At 37.9% G+C, this 21,192-nt stretch overlaps 1 protein-coding gene across 1 annotated transcript in view; it reads left to right on the top strand.

Moving 5' to 3' along the window:
* Positions 1-21,192, top strand: part of GTF2E2 (general transcription factor IIE subunit 2) — a 50,454-nt gene that overhangs the window by 24,184 nt on the left and 5,078 nt on the right. Inside the window, exons 3-6 of the mRNA XM_023751818.1 lie at positions 174-265; positions 9,061-9,168; positions 11,442-11,624; positions 14,924-15,073. Coding sequence (XP_023607586.1) covers positions 174-265; positions 9,061-9,168; positions 11,442-11,624; positions 14,924-15,073 — 533 coding nt within the window. The remainder of the gene's footprint in view (positions 1-173; positions 266-9,060; positions 9,169-11,441; positions 11,625-14,923; positions 15,074-21,192) is intronic.

Below are 21,192 nucleotides of genomic sequence, written 5' to 3'. Positions count from 1 at the left end.
ACTTTTCACCAAGTTTTATAGTATAGAATTCACTGGATAGAAAATCTCAAACAAGAAAAATCTTTATCTGAATTAAAGCCATCTTAGCTGTTTTAAAAAGTCATCTTAGCTCCTTACAAGTCATAATCACATCTAATATGAAAATCTTATTGTTTTTTGAACTTTGTTTTCAGATCATAGCAATGGATCATTTAACTTGAAAGCTCTTTCAGGAAGCTCTGGATATAAGTTTGGCGTTCTTGCTAAGATAGTGAATTATATGAAAGTAAGTACTTTTTTCAGATAACAAAAATCCTATTTAATCTCTTGGCAGAAGGGGATTGGGATTTTCAGAAGTAAATTTATATATATGTGTGTGTGTGTATATATATATATATGTGTGTGTGTGTGTCACATTTAAAAAAATTGTATATTTCAATATATGTAGTTTATTTTTATGCCTATTAATATCTCTAAACTGTAAAAATAATGTTTTAAGTCTTTTATATCTAACTAGAGGCTCGGTGCACGAAATTTGTGCGGCGGCTGGGGGGGGAGGGTCCCTCAGCCTGGCCTGCACCCTCTCGCAGTCCAGGACCCCTTGGGGGATGTCTGACTGCCGGTTTAGGCCCGATCCAGTAGGACATCCCTCTTGCAATCCAGGACCACTGGCTCCTAACCACTCTCCTGTCTGCCTGCCTGCCTGATCGCCCCTAACCACTCTGCCTGCCTCATTGTCCTTAACCACTTGCCTGCCTTATCGCCCCTAACCACTTGCCTGCCTACCTCATCACCCCTCACTCCTCTGCCTGCCTCATCGCCCCTTACCCCTCTGCCTGTCTGATCACCCCTAATCACTCGCCTGCCTGCCTGATTGCCCCTAACTGCTTGCCTGCCTTCCTGATCGCCCCTAACTGCCTCTGCCTCAGCCACCGTGGCTTCATCTGGAAAGACGTCTGGAAGGTCGTTTGGATGTCCTGTCTAATTAGCATATTATACTTTTATTATTATAGAAGATTGACATTGCAGTGAGTCACTTAAGTATATTTAATTTACATTAATTCAAGGATAAATCAATACCTGTTTGCAAAACCCCTAAGAAGAGAATATTACTTCCATTGATATGAGAAGTAGAAACTACATAGTTCAGGCAGGTGGAGGTGATGGCTTTTCTACATCTTGGAGGAGAAAATTAGAATTACTGAGGGTCTTAGAAAAACATTAATTCACAAAATAATTTGAATTTAATGTTTGATGGAAGATTTAGTGTTTTTTTGAAATAAGTTTAATGATTATAACATTTTGGCTTACTAAAGGCTTTGAATCCTAACTTACTAAATAAAATTTATAACTAGGATGGTTACTTGATTTCAAATTTGTACCCTTCATTTAGCAAACTCTTATTCCCATTTAATTAGTAGTTGTATCTCTTGAAAAGAGTCAAAGTTCTGTATTTATAATTATTTCAAATTTCAGCTATCATTTAAAAACTATAAATCAAGATTTTATGCTGAGACTTCATAATTTAAGAGTCTTAGTTTCTGCCTATGTCCATTTAATTTCTAGTAGAAATCTGGTTTATAATTTCCCATTACCAAATACTATATTTTGACACTTATGTATTCACCATTAATTTCATCTATCCATTATTCCACCTGATAAACAATTCTTAAAACCCACTATATACTGCTTGTAGCACTAAAGGTGGGAATACCCAGGAAAAAATGTATGACCTTGTGGCTGTCCATCTTTTGAGGGAGACTGACATTTAAATGTCACGTTTTTGCTCTTTTGCTAATAGTCTTCACTTACATAGATGACCCTTACTGTAATTTGGTTTATCTAGGACAGTGTTCAAATTTTTACTCCTGTTCCCTGAAACAGTTTTGAAAAGTTGTGTATCCCTTTGCACATATTTAAATTGATAACTACAATTTTTCAGCAAAAGTGGCAAAGGATAGAATTTCTCGCATATTGTAATATTTTAATGAAATAAATCATTCTTTTTTATATTTAACAAAATCTAAATGCCATCATTAATTTAAAAATAAAAAACAAAGCCCTGATGAGTGTGGCTCAGTTGGTTGAGCATTGTTCCAGGCACCAGAGGTCACAAGTTCAATTCCCAGTCAGGATACATGCCCAGGTTTGGGGCTCAATTGCCATTAGAGGGCGTGCAGGGGCAGCTGGTTGATGCTTCTTTCTCTTTCTCTTTATCTCTCTCTCAAATCAATAAAAACATTTAAAAAATTAAAACAAAGCTCAATGGTTGGAAATTTATTTTCCCCTTGAACTTGTTGGTCCATCCTGTTACTCCCTCTATACTATATGCTAATGTTATGTATTTTTATGCTTGAAAATCTTTGCCACAATTATTTACATTTATGTATATGTACACATTATATATATAAACTAGGGGCGCAGTGCACAAATTCATGCACCTTGAACTGGGCTGCAAGGCTGCGGTGGGCACAGGGGCAGGTCTTGGCCCATCCTCTGCGCCCCCTCCTGCTGTGGCCCCTGGTCCCCTGTCTGCCAGCAGCCCCACTCCTGCCGCTGCTACTCCCATGTGCTGACGGCGCCCAGCCCCGCCTGCACCTGCTGACCACGTGAAGCGATTGAGGCTGGCGCCAGCAGTGGTGCAAGCGGGGCCAGCGCCGTCAGTGGGTGCAAGTGGCAGCTGCTGCCCTGATTGCCCCTCAGGAGCAGGGGGAGGTGGACAAAGCCCTCAGGGGTGATTCGGGGCCGGCAGCTGCCACTCGAACCTGCTGATGGTGCCAGCAGCAGGTGCGAGTGGCGGCTCTGGTGCTGGCAACGGGTGCGAGCGGGGCTGGAACCATCAGCAGGTGCGAGCGCTGGTTGGGACTGTGGTGCGCAGGAGCAAAGAATTTTCAGTAACCACCAGAGGCTCACCCTGATGACAGCAACCGGCGCCCTGACTTGTTCTGGCGCCCCCACTTACCTGCTCCACTATCCCGCCATGGCTGATGCCTGCCATGTTCCGTGCTCTGCCGCTTGCTACCGACGCCTGCCATGTTCCACGCGCACCCCTAGTGGTCAGTGCACACCATAGTGACTGGTTGTTTGGATGTTCTGCCGTTTGGTCTATTTGCCTGTTAAGGTTTTATATATATAGACTAGAGGCCTGGTGCACAAAAATGTGTGCACTCGCGGGGGGGGGGGGTCCCTCAGCTCGGCCTGCGCCCATTTGCAGTCAAGGACCCCTTGGGGGATGTCCACTTATCGACTTAGGCCCACTCCCCGGGGGACCAGGCCTAAGCTTGCAGTCAGACATCCTTCTGGCAGCCAGGGAGCCCTTGGGGGATGTCCGACTAAAGGCTTAGGCCCCCAAGGGAGCTGTGATGAGGAAGCTGGGGTGACAGGAGCCACGCTGTCCTGCCCTGCCGCCCTGGGTTGGGTCGCACACAGGACACCCGGGTGGGCCGGCGGATCGCTGCTGCCCCGCCTGGCCGCCCCGGGTCGGGTTGCACATGGGATGCCCGCCACCCCGGGTCGCAGATAGCAGGCCCGGATGGCGGCAGGGCAGGCGGGATGGCGCTGTCCTACCCCACCGCCCCAGGAGGCAAATAGCGGGCCTGGATGGTGGCGGGGCAGGCAGGATGGCGCTGTCCTGCCCTGCCTGCAGTATGCAAATGAGCCGCCATCTTTGTCTGTGGTTAATTTGCATATCACACTGATTAGCCAATGGGAGGTGTAGCGAAGGTACGGTCAATTACCATGTTTGTCTATTAGATAGGATTAGAAATGTTTTCCTTGTGATTAATACTCTAGGTATTAAAAATACCTTGGTTTGAGGTATTATAATTATTAGCACACAGTTGATTAGAATAACATGAAAATTTTTATTAAAATTTACTTTGAAATAATTATTCAATAGAAATTCTTTTTTTTTTTTTTAAATGAAATGAGCCCTGGTCAGTGTTCTCAACGGTTATAGTGTTGCCCCACACACTGAAGGGTTGCGTGTTTGATTCTGGGTCAAGGCCACTTACCTGGGTTGCAGGTTTGATCCTCAGCCCCAGTCAGGGTGCTTGTGTGAGGCAATCAGTCATTGTCTCTGTCTCTTCCTCCATCCCTCCATCCCTCCCTTCCAGTCTCTCTGAAAAGCAATGGAAAAAATATCCTCAAGTGAGGATTAACAACAACAACAAATTTTTGTTTTAATAAAATGAATGGTGCTGTCTTCTTCCACCAGTGGTTCTTGTATCTGGAGAGAGAGAGAGAGAGATATAAATTAATTATTGATAGAATGAAACAGGATTTGGCAGCAATTTCTGCTCTTATTTTTAGATTTTATAGGTTTAAGTGCTGAGAAATAAATGGTTATATAAATATATATTCTAATGGAAGTTTTGTGATAGCAAAATCTTGTAAGTTATATGCCAAAACTCAGTGATTTATCATCAAGCATCCATCAGTTGACAGTTCTGTTAGGCCCTCCTTCAGTTTTGTTGAAAGCAAAATAACATGAACTGCCTAACTTGCTAAAGGATTTGTTTGTTACCTGGTCCTTAACCATTGGCTTTTTTAGTTTTTAGGAGTTTATCAAAAAGGCTTGACCAGGACTTAGCAAGTGCCTCATTATATCATTTCCCTCTCTTCCCCTGTAGGCACTCTTTAATCTGTTACACTCAGAAGTGGTTGAGAAAATAAAAATATTATTTCAGTACACCTTTGCCAATGTAATTTTCCATAAAATGCTTTTATCTTATGTATATAAATACATTTTTGTCAAAACTCAGGCTGAAGGCTTAGCTTATTTGATTTATGGAAAGTATCTCTCGATTAATGAAACTAGTCTCCATTGTCAAACCAACTAGCTATATCATAAAATATCTTCTACTTTTAAGTTCAAATAAATAGGTTAATACACATTTTAAATATGTTTTAATTGATTTCAGAGAGGAAGGGAGAGGGAGAGAGAGATTAGAAACATCAATGATGAGATAGAATCATTGATCAGCTGCCTCCTGCATGCTTCCTCTTGGGGATCAAGCATACAACTCAGGGATGTGCTCATACTGAGAATCGAACCGTGACCTCCTGGTTCATAGGTTGATACTCAACCACTGAGACCCACTGGCCGGGCAATACACATTTTAAATAATATAAAAACTACTGAGAAATAAATTTTACAATGCATATTAAAAGATACCTCTAAAGTAATTGAGATGAAAATTATATAGTCAAATAGAATTAATGTATTAATTTTTATAATAATTTAAAAAACAAATAGGCTGCTTATGTTACATTGCATCATTATAAATTACATAATAAAATAATTATGAAGTAAGAAATATGGAAAAAGGTGTGTTACTGCTTTTCTAAATGTGTGTGCCTGCATCTTCTGATCCCTGATATTCAGCTTTTACATATAAATAAAAATGAATGATTCAGAAATAACTCCATTAATAACTTTATTTTGGTATATTTAATGGAAAAGGATACCTATTGTTAAAAATGAATTGGGCCCTAACTGTTGTGTCTTAGTTGGTTGGGCCTCATCACATGCACCAGGAGGTCCCTGTTTCGATTTCAGTCAGGACACATGCCGGGCTTGTGGGCTCAATCCCCAGTAGTGGGCGTGCAGGAGGCAGTCAATCTATGTTTCTCATCAATGTTTCTTTCCCTTTCCTCTCTAAAAAAAAAAAAATCAATGAAAATATTAGAAAAAAAGAACTGGTTTTAGAGCTAGCTATGACTTTTGTAATAGGAGATAGGAATATAAAACTGGTTAAAAGATGTAATGAGAATTACATCTAATTAGAATAAAAATTTCATGATAGGATTTGACAAAATAGGTTTTAAACTTTCACAATGAATAATTCACACTTAATCTAAAATAATTTGTATGCAGTTTTTGTCTGTGGGTTTTATGGAGATAATTTGAACAATTTGGTAGTCCTGGAAAATATTTGTTATATGTAAAAGAATCAGCCTCCTTACTTGATACTGTTTCAGCTCTTTAAATGTGCTTTTTCTTCAAGCTAATAAATATTCAAGGAGTGAATTTTGGGAATTGCTGAGGAAAATGACTTATATTTAAATACTTGAAACAATCGAGTTTATTAGATGTTTCTTTTTTTTTTTTTTTAAATATATTTTATTGATTTTTTACAGAGAGGAAGGGAGAGAGATAGAGAGTTAGAAACATCGATGAGAGAGAAACATCGACCAGCTGCCTCCTGCACACTCCCCACTGGGGATGTGCCCGCAACCAAGATACATGCCCTCGACCGGAATCAAACCTGGGACCTTTCAGTCCGCAGGCCGACGCTCCATCCACTGAGCCAAACCGGTTTGGCTATTAGATGTTTCTTATCAGTGGTTCCTTACTTTGCTCTTATTAGATTCTCCCAAAGAGTGATGCATTTTTGGACAGTACAGCATGGAGGTGGAGTGTGTGGAGATAGAAGAGACAAAGTTCTTTAAATGAAACTGCTCTCAATTGCCCATGAACTATACTGTATCAGGATTTAGAAAGCCCTGTTAGGGGCCAGAATATCCCATTTTGAACTGTTGGAAAAATATGTAAGACTGAAAAGGACAAGAAGCTATATAGTGGGTAGTCTGTGACACCTCAGTTATCATTATAAAAGCTTCCCCAAATATTTTTTTGACTTGTCCTTTTTTTTGAGGCCCTAGAGTTTATTACACCTCCAGGTAATGCGTTATAAATTTGGGTGGAAGTGAAAGTTTTACCCCTTTTTTTGAACGAGGGTGTAGGGTCTCTTTTGAGAGAGGAAAAAATACATATGAAAGGTGATCTGTTAATTGATTCTTGGAAAGTTTTCAGCTGTCCCTTGTGTAGTCTTTTTGAAGATCTGATAAAACCAAGAACTTAAGGCAGCAACAAAAAAGCTTTTTATAGTTTATTAATTTACTCTTCAGTTGTCAATGAGAATTACTTTGAAGTTATATGGAGAAAGGTCAAGGAATGCTTTTAGGGAACTGTATGAGATACAATTTGCCCACCTTTAAATGTTACTAATGTGTGGATCTTTCAGGTTTGTCATAGTGTGTTGAGCAGAGGAAGCTTTGTTGGTTTATGATGTTCAACTAGTTGCAGATTTAAAAAATATATGTTTACTGATTTCAGAGAGGGAGGGAGAGGGAGAGAGCGATAGAAACATTAATGATAAGAGAGAATCATTGATTGGTTGCCTCCTGCACGCCCCCTACTGGAGATCGAGCCCACAACCCCTAGCTTGTGCCTTGACCAGGAATCAAACCATGCCCTCCTGATTCATAGGTCGATGCTCAACCTGTGATTTTATTTTTTTTAGAGCAGTTTTAGGTTTATAATAACTGGGCAGAAAGCAGAGTTCTCGTATGTTCACTGCTGCCACTCCCAACCTCTCATGCTCTCGACATCCTGCACCATATTCTTAAAAATCTATGAATATACATTCATACATCATTCTCATTTTAAGTCCCTAATTTACATTAGGATTCACTCTTGGTGGTGTACATTGTATGGGTTTTTGACAAATGTATAATGAATGTGTTCATCATGTTAGTATCATGCAGAATAGTTTCACTGACCTAAAAATCCTCTGTGCTCTGCTTGTCATCCCTCCTGCTCTTTTAACCCTTAGCAGCCTCTGAATTGTTTACTGCCCCCATAGTTTTGCCTTTTCCAGAATGTCATATAGTTGGTATGTAGCCTTATCAGATTGGCTTCTTTCACTTATTAATAGGCATTTAAGGTTCCTTCATGTCTTTTCGTGACTTGATAGTTCATTTCTTTTTGTGCTGAATAATATTTCACTGTCTGGATGTACCACAGTTTATCAATTCACCTACTGAGGGACATTTTGGTTCCCAGGTTTTGACAATTGTGAATAAAACTGCTACAAACATCTGTGTGCAGGTCTTTGTGTAAACATAAGTTTTTATCTTCTCTGAGTAAACTCTAAGGAACATAATTGCTAGATCATATGATAATAAAGAGTATGTTTAATTTCAAAAGAAACTGCCAAACTGTGTTTCAGAGCAGCTGTACCATTTTGCATTTCCACCAGCAGTGAATGAAAGTTTCTGTTCCTTCACATACTCACCGACATTTGGTGTCTGCATATGTTTTTTAATAATTTGTCCTGGACAGCTTTTGAAATTTGTGCATAGAAAACATCTGCATTTTCTTTAACATCTGTCTAGTAGCATAGATGTGCTAGTTTATTTAATCGGCCACATGGGTTGTTTCTAATATTTTCCTTATACAAATGATGCTGCTGCGTGCGACCTTGTCACTTTTCTATGTAAGGCAGATTCCTAGAAATGGGATTGCTGGGTTATAGGGTTTAAATATATTTATGTTATAAAATTGCCCTCCCTAGGAGTGGTATCAATTAGTATTTTTTTTGCCCTGGCCAGGTAGCTCAGTTGGTTTAGAGCTACATCCCGATGATATACCAAAATTGCAGGTTCAGTCCCCAGGCAGGGCACATACTAGAATCAACCAAAAATGCATAAATAAGTGAAGCAATAAATTGATGTTTTTTCTCTCTTTAAAAAACAAAACAAAACAGTATTAAAAATGTTTTATGAGTTTATTTGAGTCAAACTGCAGACGTATGCTGGGGAGCAAGATTTCAAATGCTCTTCAATTAGTATTCATAACAGTAGTGTGTGAAGGGTCTATTTTCTTACAGCCTTATCATCAGTTATGGATTTTTGCCAACATAATAGGTAAAAAAATCTCTTGGTATAGGTTGAGTATCTTTTCGTATTTAAGGTCATTGCGTTTCTTTTTCTGTGATTTATGTGTTTCCTGTCTTTTGGTCATTTTCCTGTTAGATTTTTGGAACCCTTAAAATATTAGGAAGATTAGCTTCTGGTAATGTTGCAAATATTTTCTCTCAGTTTAACATTTGATTTTATAGAACTCTGAGTTTGAACCTGGTTCTGTCTGATTTTATAGTCCATTTTTTTCATCACTATAATTGTCCTGTTTCAAATAATCCATGCTCTACATTGCTGAAATGATTTACTTGTAACTATTATTTAATGCATCTAGCATTGAAGAACTGCCTTCCAATATTATCTCCCCCCAAATAGACGCGTCATCAGCGAGGAGATACACATCCTCTAACTTTAGAAGAAATTTTGGATGAAACACAACATTTAGATATTGGACTCAAGCAGAAACAATGGCTAATGTCTGAGGTAAGAATAGGCTTAAAATATTGTAAAAAAAATTAGTTGATTACCATGAAATATATGCTGTAACTAGGGTTTTTAATATACTAAAACTGGTAATTGTTTTTACTTTTTCATAAAAGAATTGGTATAGAGTGTTTTGTAAACATAACATCTTTTAAGATTATTTGATTTTCATATAATCTTACATATCTATTTAAAAATGTCAAAGACTTTAGCATAAAAGTTCTAAAAAGTTAGCCATTGTATTCCATTTATTTTTGTTTTTTAATTAAAAAATATTTTTATTCAGAGAGGAAGGGAGAGGGAGAGAGGGAGAGAAATATCAATGATGAGAGAGAATCATTGATCAGCTGCATTCTGCATGCCCCCTACTGGGGACTGATTGTGCAACCTGGGCATGTGCCCTAACTGAGTATCAAAGCGTGACCACCTGATTCACAGGTTGACGCTCAATCACTGAGCCATTCTGGTCCAGCAAGTTTTTTGTGTTGTTGTTTGTGTTTTTTTTTAATATGTTTTTATTGATTTTTTTAGAGAGAGGGAGGAGAGGGATAGAAACCTTAAAGATGAGAGAGAATCATTGATCTTATGCCTACTGAATGACCCTACTAGGGATTGAGCCCACAACCTGGGCGTGTGCCCTGACTGACCGGGAATGGAACCAGGGACCTCTTGGTTCATGGACCGATGCCTAACCATTTGGCAACACTGGCCAGGCTCCATTTAGTTTTTACAAAATTATTGTTGCTTATTTTGAATTGCTGAATTTATAATATATGTGTTGGCAAATTGTATTGTTTTTACAAATGTTTTGGGACATTGAAAGCATGAAGTATTGTAGGAATAGCAAGATATTTTGTTCAATGAGATATTTGTTATAGTATTACTACTAGTATGATTTGATAGTTATGTTACTACCTTTACTAGGTAACTTGGAAGAATAATCATGAACATTGTGTATGTAAACACAGCATTGGAAGAAAAGGAACCCCAAACCAATCACTGACCATACTAATTTGGAAATGGATAGCAATTAAAAAATTCAGATATTTGCTTCTTTTCTGTTTAATTATGAAATGACAATTAAGAAGACTGTTTTCTAGGACCAGTGCTATATTTTAAAGACCAAATGTAAAATTCTTAAAATATAATTCAATTAATTTATTTTACCAAGCGAAATGTTGTTCTTGATTTTCATAATATAAATGAACCAGTTAATCACTATCATTGTATTAATGATATACAAATAGGGGTAATCCATATTTAAATTTTGTTGCTATACCTCATCTTGGGATTTCACAGACTACAGATATTAAAGATTACATTTATTACTATTTTATTTTCCCTCCTTCTTTGTTTCTTTTTGTTCTCCTTTCAGGGTCAGGCTGGCAACTGCAAAAGAAAATAGGGTTGCTCTTTTTTTTTTTTTTTTAATATATTTTATTGATTTTTTTACAGAGAGGAAGGGAGAGGGATAGAGAGTTAGAAACATCGATGAGAGAGAAACATCGATCAGCTGCCTCCTGCACACTCCCTACTGGGGATGTGCCCGCAACCAAGGTACATGCCCTTGACCGGACTCGAAACTGGGACCCTTGAGTCCTCAGGCTGACGCTCTATCCACTGAGCCAAACCGGTTAGGGCAGGGTTGCTCTTTCTTAAAGAGTTTTCTTCTGATATTTGCTGTACAACAGAACTGACTAGGAACATAATCATATTCAGTAATTCCTATATTCCTACTCAGTTTCATTCTTATATTCACTAACTTGGTCCTTTTCATTTCGTTCCACAGTTGCTAGTGCCATTTGATACTAAGTGGGGCAGACTGACTGTTGATATCTTTATCCCAGGGTAGTGTTTATCACATAATGGCAATATGCAATAAACTAAACTTTGAGGATAGGGTAGGCAATACCCAGTTCACTTTGTCTATTAATGTTAATAGCTGTTTTATTGATTCTTACCTCTTTGGTTTTCCAAAAGAATATGGGTATAGCTTTCTTCAAAGTAGTTGTGATAAAATGGTTTATTTCTCATCCAAATAATTTATATAATTAATAAAGTTTCTTTTATAAAAAGTGGTGAGCACCATGCTGATCTCTAGTCTATTATTTTGGATCCTGGATGTCCAGTATTTTAGATCCAGTTGATAGTCATAAGATGCTTTTAATTTGCCATTAATTGGGTATTATATTTTTAAAATAATTAGTAGAATTTAAGAAAGTATATATGAGCTTTTCTTTTGTTAATATATTCAAATTGTGTCACTGTTACAGGCATTAGTCAATAATCCCAAAATTGAAGTAATAGATGGGAAGTATGCCTTCAAGCCCAAGTACAACTTAAAAGATAAGAAGGCTCTGCTTAGGCTCTTAGATAAGCATGACCAGCGAGGCTTAGGAGGAATTCTTCTGGAAGACATAGAGGAAGGACTGCCCAATTCCCAGAAAGCTGTCAAGGTAACTTCTCTTTTCTTTCTATGCTTTAATATGATTTGAATTAATAATGTCATTTTGGTTTTAAAAAATAGCAAGAATTTTTAAATTTTTATTTTATCTTCGCCTGAGAATATCAGAAAGAGAGAGATAGAGATAGAGAGAGAGAGAGAGAGAGAGAGAGAGAGAAGCATTGATGTGAGAGAGAGACATTGATCTGTTGCCTCCCATATGAATCCTGACCGGGCGTTGGACTACAATCATTTGGTGTACAGGACAACACTCCAACCATCTGAGACACCTGACTGGGGCTAAATTTTTATTTTTAAAGCCTCCATCATATATACTTGGAGTTGTGGTAGGACAGTTGAAAATTTGAAATTTGTATTTGTGCTACAGAGCACAGCCATTTTTGTGTGCCTGTGACAGCTCCCTTTTGTGGTGGTGTGTGTGATTTTTTTTTAAAAAAAATATTTTTATTGATTTCAGAGAGGAAGGGAGAGGGAGAGAGAGAAACATCAATGATGAGAGGGAATCATTGATTGGCTGCCCCACACTGGGGATCGAGTCCGCAACCCAGGCATGTGCCCTTGGCCGGAATTGAACCCGAGACCTTTCAGTCCGCAGGCCGATGCTCTACTCACTGAGCCAAACCGGCTAGGGCTGTGTGTGTGTTTTTTTGACTCTTCAGAATGTTTCTGGAAAGTTTTGCCCTGGCTGGGTGGTTCAGTTGGTTACAACATTGTCCCATACACCAAAAGGTGGCAGGTTCCATTCTCGGTCAGGCTCAATACGGGAGGCAACTGATGTATGTTTCTCTTGCATTGATGTCTCTCTGTCTCTCTCGGAAATCAATAAAAACATATGCTTGGGTGAGAATTTAAAAGAAAGTCATACAGGTTACATTTCCGGTTTAAATTTGGAACTCACATGGAAAGGCTGCTAGTCTCTATTCTTCACAGTTACTGATGATCGATGCTAACCTGTAAGCAGGTTCATTATTTTTGTTACCTCTTGGAAAAAAATTACTCCTTTCTCTCCTCTACCTCTTGGTAATTCAGTTACGTGTTATCCCACAAGTTTCTGAGGCTCTGTTTATATATTTTTTTTCAACCTGTTTTTTGTTTGTTCTATTGATCTATTGTTAAGTCCACTAACTTTTCTTTACTTCCAATTTGTTAAGCCCAATTTGTGAATTTTTTATTTTAGATAATGTATTTTTCATTTATACACTCGTTATTCTTTATGGTTTCTTTTTTGAAATTTCATTCTTTATAAGCAGATTTCCCATTACCCTTTTCAGTATAATTTCTTATATAGTTGCTTTAAAATCCTCTTCAAATTTCATCTTGGAGCTGGTCTGCACTGACTCTTTGTCTCTTGAATTTCCTGTTTCTTCATATATCTAATAAATTTCTGTTAGATAATGTTTTGTTTACTGAACATTGTGAGCTATTAGTATAAAGACCCAGGATTCTGTTTTACTCCTCCAAAGAATGTTTTTATTTGTTTTGTTTTTAAGTGGTCAGGTACCTTGGCTAGACTACACTCTAAACTTTGTCTTTTCTACAGTGGGTGGCATATGATCTGTTTTGTTCTTTTAGCACTTTTACTTTTTTGAAAAAGTTTCCAGAGTTTATAGTAAACTCTATAAACTGGGTTGGTCCCTTAGGAGCTACTTGACCATTGCTAGAAGCCCAACCCTTTTAAGATTTTTTACTTAAAAAGTTTACTGGTAAGCTTAACCTGCAGAAATGCTGCAAATAAAATGTGACCAAAGGGTATAAATTATGTACTTTATAGATGTTAAAAACATAGAACTACTGAATTCTAGCTTAACGGGTGAGAGTGCTAGGTATGTTTCCTGCTGTTTGTTTTTTCCTCCCATTTTTCATAGGGACCAGCATTATTACTATGCAGTAGGCTTTTCATTACGTTCTTAAGTAGAACAGTGGCATCAACTGGTAATTGCTTATTCTATTTTAAACAATTTTGTGTTGTAAAGTTACTTTGACACATTATCTTTAGTGGCTGTGTTCCCTAAGGATTAGAGCTTAAGGGGTCATGAAAAGCACAGCCTATTTTATTTTTAGGAGGGATTATTTCTAAATTGTTTGAACCCAGAATGTTTATTCTGTTCTTACTACCTGGGTGCAATGGAGTCTGCTTTATTATTTACAAAAATATTTTAAGCCATGTTATGAATTATTTACATAAAAATAAAGGGATGGTGAAAAACAGATTTATTCAACATTTTAATAAGGATTTAGCATAGCAAGCCTCTGTACCAAGTATATATTGGCAAACATCAGAAAGATGCAAGAATATTATTATATGTCTTTTTAGCAAAGTGAGATGGCAAAGATTCTTACCACACAGTATTGTATGATGAAGTCCTTCCTGTTGAATAACTAACTGGGTAAAAATACTTTATTTCCTTTATGTCTTTAGAAATATGTTGTTCACATTGATTTGTAAGCTTGAGATTATTCATCTGTGATGGTGTCATCTAAGCACTTCCAGTTTGAGACCATTTTTGTGATGCATTTTACTGTCATTAGAGTCTGAAGCAGCGGTCGCCAACCTTTCAGAACTCATGGACCACTGGTTGGCAACCACTGGTCTAAAGTGCTGCTCTCAGGCTTTTTCATTCTTGTTCTCACTCATTAATAATAATGAAACATCTCTCAGTTTTCTTGTCATTACTCTGAGTGGTAGAAAATAAACTCTGAATTGTCAGTTGCGCTCAAGAAAGGTGAAAGACAACGAAGTCTCCTTAGTCTTTTATATTTTCTTGTTGGATGATGCAGTAATTTGGGCAATAAGAAAACTGAAATGTGGCTATTTCACTATAGCATTACAATTCTAGGTGATTTGATCATTCTTCCATTTTCTTATTTTAGCTTTTAAAACATACTTGGAAATAATTGAGGTTGTAATGATGAGTAAGTAGCAAAATATTTTAAGGTAGAAGGAAAAGTAAAAACACTAAAATAACCCACCATTTTTCTTAGATTAATAAAAAGGTCCCGTGGACCAAATTGTAATTGCCACACATACTGAATTTTATTCGGTTTCTTTTAAAATAGGTATTTTTTTCTGTACTTTGGAAGACCTCTAAGAATAAAGGTCTTGAAATAGCAGCCCTTAATTGCAGTCAGAACTGCTCAAGAAACTCAAGAACTGAAATTGATTTATTGAGGGTTAAAAGAAATGGGAGTCCTTTGTTGTTAAAAAAAAAAAAAAAAAGGGAAGAAAGAAAAATAATAGGGTGTTGGTAAAGTAATTTGGAGTTAACTGAAAAATTTTTCTTTATCTTTAAGGCTTTAGGGGACCAGATATTATTTGTAAATCGTCCTGATAAGAAGAAAATTCTTTTCTTCAATGATAAAAGCTGTCAGTTTTCTGTGGACGAAGGTAAGCCTTTCTGTAATAATACTTTCTTTAGTTTGCAAATATGTTACAAATTTAAGGTGACAAAATTTATAATATAATACAATTATAACTCAAATTTTATAATACTGCTTTTATTTGATTTTTTAGCATTGTCATCTCTTAGAACAGAGCTAATAACTCCTAACATTGATTCTCAGAACACAATTTGTAATTTGAAAGAGTTTAGGTTAATTGTAGCACTTGGAATCATAGTATAGCAGCTTGTCTATATAGCATGGTGGCTATATTATATGATTTCTTATGCTTATAGTTCAGTTGTACCAAAAAAGGAGTTTATTTCTTGATGATTTTATTTTTATAAATATTACTTCATATCTTGATATGAAAACTTTATGCAGGTTGGGAAAAAGTTGTGGGTGACTGATACTCTCTTAAGTAACTTGCTCATTTGATGATCATATTGGTAAGGAGGGAGATTACTTTTTTCTTTTCTTTTTGATGGGAACTAGAGGTTTGTTTTTCTGAAGCATTGGGATGAACAGATAATTCTGTCCATGCTATAGTGCTAAACACACTTAGGATGGGATCAGATCAGTGGGATTTTTGCCTTCACTGACAAATACATCAGTATTATTTTAAAAAACCTTGTAAAATCTTAAGCAACTTTTAGAAAGCATACTATTTTATATAAAATTATAGCTTTGTGAAAGTATCACAATATTCAGGACTCTGAAAATTTTTAAGTTTCTTCATTTTATAGTAATTTTTCTTTGTTAAATTATTTAGAATAAATGATAGTTTTAACATAAATGAAAAAATAGATAAAACAAAAGTTACATGAAATATCACTACCCAGTGTGTCATTATTAAGATTTTTCACGTCCCCTAAGGGGGACCAATCTCGCAACCCAGGCATGTGCCCTTGATTGGAATCAAACCTGGGACCCTTCAGTCCTCAGGCTGAGGCTCTATCTACTGAGCCAAACCAGCCAGGGCTTAATTTATTCTTAATGATAATATACATGTGATAAAGACACTAAACAAAAACTGCAAGTGATTGAATGAGAAGGTATTCTACTTTTCCATTGCTGTGTAACAATTCACCCCAAAGGTAGTGGGTTAAAACAACAACTTATTAATAATTATCTTCATTCCATGTTTGGGCTCAACTGAGAGCAATTCTTACTTGGCATCTCTAAATATTTGTGTTTGCAGTCAAATGGCAGCTGGTGCTGAAGGCACAGCTGTACACGATGTCTGATGGCTGGCAGTTGACTGCTTGGCTGAGAGCTTGGTTGGGCTTTTCCATTTGACTCAGGCTTCTCACAGAAGGTTGGCTGGTTTCTGAGAGGGAGTGTCCCTAGAGTGAGCATTCTTAGATACTAGATTACTGTTTATTATATAAGGATACAACTCAGGAACAGCCAGATGGGAGGGATGCATTGGGAATAATACGTGGGAAGGGGCAAGGATCTTTCATGGTCTCTTGGAGCAGCGGTCGCCAATCTTTCGGACCTCACGAACCACCAGTGGTCCACGGACCACCCATTGGCGACTGCTGTCTTGGAGCACGCCATTTTCCCTCATCTTTATTTGTTCACCAGCAGCTCCAACATGTAGCTATTGCTCTCCTATTATATGCCTCATTTATCTTGCTAAATGTAGAGGATTTTGGATGTTAGAAACATCCAGACCTGTAGAGACTTTTTATAAGAATTTATTTGAGCCAAATAGAAGATAACACCTGGAAGTAAGATCTCAGTAGACTGAGAGAAAATTCTTCTAAGAAATGACAGTTTGTAGCAGCTTTTATGCATTGGAACTAAGGAAGGTTATACATGAAGGGAGGAGAAAGCAAGGTGGGGGTTGGATTACAGGATAGTTAACAAGATGGTGTTTTCATCAGGGTGGTCTCACTTTTAGAAGGAAGGGTCTGATAAGAGGCCTTTCAGAGGTAGGTATGTTAGCCTGGATGCACAGAAGCATGGACAGGGCCTGCTTAAGACAAAAGATAAAACTTTTACTGAAGAAGTTATATGATTGCCCACCATGACCTGCCCAGTTAGGACTTTATGATCAGATTACCCTGTGAAGTTACTTTTCATAAAACTGTTTTTGTGGTGTTTTTTTGGTCCACAATGTGCTGGCTACAAATAGACTATACAGTTGTGATGCATTGGCAACTTATCCTATATAATAAAAGCCTAAAATGCAAATCAACCGAAGGGCAGAATGACAGGTCACTGATGCACACAGACCACATGGGGGCAGATGCTCAACGCAGGAGCTGCCCCCTGGTGGTCAGTGCGCTCACTGCTCCAGCTAGAAGCTGGGCTCACGGCAGCATTAAGGAGCAGTGAGCAGGTGGGCAGTAAGGAGTGAGGTCCCGGACTGTGAGAGGGTGCAGGCCAGGCTGAGGGGACCCCCCCGCCCCCCCCGCACGAATTTCATGCACCAGACCTCTAGTATGTCATAATTGGTATTTCCCTTAAGTGATAAAGAATTCTTTTTAAAGATCTGAGAAATACAAAGTGCAGCTTTGATTTACAAAGGTTAATTATAATATATTCTATATACATTATATACTGTATGTTTCTAGAAAATCCAGTGTGTATTAAACCAATATAAAAATAAGTTTTTAATGTAAAACAGTTGGGTTCTAGGCTCAGTTTATCATTGTAAATTGGTATTTTTCATTAATTTGTACATTTCTAGGAAAGATGGTTGGGAGGAAGCAGGCTATTCAACCTTGGCAGTATTGATATTTATAGCTGAATAATGTTTTTTGGTGTTGGGGTTGTCACTGTACCCTATAGGATGTTTAGCAGCATCCCTGACTTCTTTAGATGCCAGTAGCATACTTTTCCTCAAATTGTGACAATCAAAAAGGTGCCAGACTTTACTAAATGTTCCCCGGGGAGCAAATTGCCAGGGTTGAGAATTCTATTAAAGGTACAGCTTATGGCCCTGGCCCGGTTGCTCAGTTGGTTGGAGCATCGTCCTGTACATCAAAAGGTTGTGGGTTCGATTCCTGGTCAGGGCATATGCCTAGCTTATGGGTTCGATTACTGTTTGGGGTATGTAGGGGAGGCAACAGATAGATGTTTCTCACATCGATGTTTCTGTTTCTCTCTTCCCTTTCTTCCCCTCTTTCCACTTTCCTTACCTCTCTCTAAAAATCAATAGTAATAAAAAACTATATCCTCTGGTGAGGATTTTTAAAAAGGTACAGCTTATGTTTATAAAATAGGGAAAAATTAAGATAGATTGTCTTCTGACTTCTCTTTAAAAAATCCTCAGTTGATATTTTTCCATAGAGTGTAGGGGAAGGTCGGGGGGGCGGGGGGCAAGGGGGAGAGAGAGAGACATTGATGTTAGGGAAACACATAGATTGGTTGCCTCTTGCAGGCTCCCTGACCAGGGCTGCAGAATGAACCTGCACCCAGTTGCATGCCCTTTACTGGGAATTGAACCCGAGACCCTTTGGTCCTGGGCTGATGCTTTAAGCACTGACACACTGGCCAGGGTTCTTCAAACTTTTCTCATGCGCTTTTTCATTCAAGTCATTCATTGATACAAGGGACATTAAAGTGAATAAGGTTTCTGTCCTTGAACTTATAGACTGAGGAAGGAATGACATGGGAACACATATAGTACAACATGCTGCATATTGTCATTATGGTCTTCATACAGTGCTGTAAGGCCCTAGAGAGAACAGTCACCCACAGGAACCTCAGGGGTGAGGCACTGTTCTTTTAGTTGAAAGCGTCAGTATTTCATAAATCACTAATTTAAAAAAAACCTGAGTTTTTGTTAATTATGGAAAATGTGTGAGTTTCCAGAAAAGTCTCATTGAAACTTGATACATTCCTATATAATAAAAGTGTAACATGCTAAGTGTCTAATTGCTCGACCAGTCGCTGTGACGCACACTGACTGCCAGGGGGAAGACTCTCCGACTGGTAGGTTAGTTTGCTGCTGGGCTCTGGCCAATGGGGACTGGGCGAGAGGGCTGGACATGCCCTGGAGCCCTCCCGTGGTCCCTCCCCTGCCGACTGGCCCCCATTGGCCTTGATCAGGACTGGGCGAGATAGCCCTATCGCCAGCCCAGCCAAGGGACCCCACCCGTGCATGAATTCGTGCACCGGGCCTCTAGTATCTTAATATTTGTCTTCCTATTTTTTTGTGTGTTTTGTATTTTACACCTCAAAGTTCTTTGTCTCGATTTTATTGGTAAAGATTTTTGCTGTGGCCCACTAGGTGGCAGTCTTAGCTATAAAGTAGAAATCTTATGTGAGCAAGTATTCAGTCTCTGAAGAATCATCTTTTATTCTATCTGTAATAGAAGCAAATATCCTAAAATGAGATATAGCCTAAGTAAGGGGAGAATTTACTGTATAGTAATTTTAAAAATCAAATAGATGAGTGAACACAGAATAGTTGGACCTAGGTATGTATCTAATTCACAAAGGCATTTAGTATTTCCTTAAATCAGGATCTTATTAATTTAGAGGCAGTATAAATGCAGTGGTCAAGAGGATGATCTGAGTAGTCAAACTGTAGGTTTAAATCTTAGCTCTGCCCCTTACTAACTTAGGCGAGATATTTAACCCATCTGTCTGAGATTCTTTATCTATAAAATAGGAATAATGGTACCTGTATCCCATGGTCCTTAAGAGGATTACATGAGTTAATATAAATAAAAGTGCTTAGAGCTGAGAATGGAACCTGGCACATAGTAAGAATATTAGTAACAGTGGGAGAGTGGGTGGGAAGAGATCAACCAATGAACTTGTATGCATATATGCATAATGTGTGGACACAGGCAATTGTGGGATGGTGAGGGCCTCTCGGTGGGATGGGAGCGGCCTGGAAGAGGTTAATTGGATCGAGGGTTGGGGGGGAAGAAGGCCCTTTGCAATATTTTCAATAATAAAGATTTTAAAAATAAATAAATCCTGAAAAAAAAATAGTAACAGTAAAGTTAGCTGTTGTTAGTAGCATTGAAAAGATTAAAAAAGCACCAAAATACTAGGTGTTTAATCTTATCTGGTTACTTATTTATCTTTACTTAGCTATCCAGTGATTGACTCAGTGGATCTGTAGTTTTGCATTTGATTAGATAGTTAGCAAAGAAACAAAGCCAATGTAGCAGTCTGAGGCCACATTTGCACTGGCCTTTTACAGTTATGTAATGTTTATTGGTATTTCACCAAAGCCGATGACAATCTGACTTTTCTCTTATTGCTGGTATCTTGTTCTTTTCTGCCTGGAAGCTTAAACAGTTTCAACTTGATCCTTAAAATTCAGGACCCGTCCCAGTAGCTACTTCCCTAGAGTCTCTGATGCTGTTTTATTATTTTTAATGGCTATATGCTATTCCATTTTTATGGATGCACTTTAAACCATTTTTCTGATGTTCCACAGATAGAAATTTAGTTTGTTTTTTTATTTTTTTATATATGCTATTATAAATAATGCTCAATCCTTGCACATAAGTATATATGTGCACTTACCTACTTATCTCCTTATTGTAGTTTTTTTTTTTTTAGTAGAATTGCTGGATCAAAACATAGGCCTATTTTTTAAATTTTCAACAGCTTGCCTGATACCCATCATAAAATTTGAACCAATTCTTAGGACCAATTTACCCCTTCAAAGCAGTGTATGAGAAGGTATCCATTTCTTTACCCTCCCCAGTACTGGATGTCTTTAGTTGACTTTGCCTGCCTTGTAGAAAACAAAGATTGTCCTGATTTTAATTTGCATTTTCTTGCAATGATTTTATAAAATTAAAGAAAAACATGTTATTTCTCTTTTTGTCAACTGAGCATATTCTTTCCCCACATACATTAAAAAGTAATTAGACTTGGGATCCTGTGAGATCCTGCCTCTTAAATCAGGCTTGCCTTCCAGTGTTCATCTGAATATATTTACAGAATGGAAGTAATATATAAAAACTATAGTGCTGGGGTTCTTGTTCCGGCATTAAGAAGGGTTCAGCAATCTGGAGAAGGCTGTGCGTAGATTAAATAGGAGTCCAGAGACAAAATATAATTTTGAAAGGCATTTGGGGGTCAGAGGAGCCTAGGTTAAAGGAAACTAAGATCTCCTTGTCTCAGGACCCCATGCTTTTTTATTAACACAAACTAGAGGCCCGGTGCACAAAAAGATATACACTCGGCAGGGGGGGGGG

This window comes from Myotis lucifugus, unplaced genomic scaffold (genome assembly GCF_000147115.1).
Source record: "Myotis lucifugus unplaced genomic scaffold, Myoluc2.0 scaffold_26, whole genome shotgun sequence".
Taxonomy (NCBI): domain Eukaryota; kingdom Metazoa; phylum Chordata; class Mammalia; order Chiroptera; family Vespertilionidae; genus Myotis; species Myotis lucifugus.
Note: the sequence above shows the minus strand (reverse complement) of the source record. Positions and strands in the feature narration are given on the sequence as shown.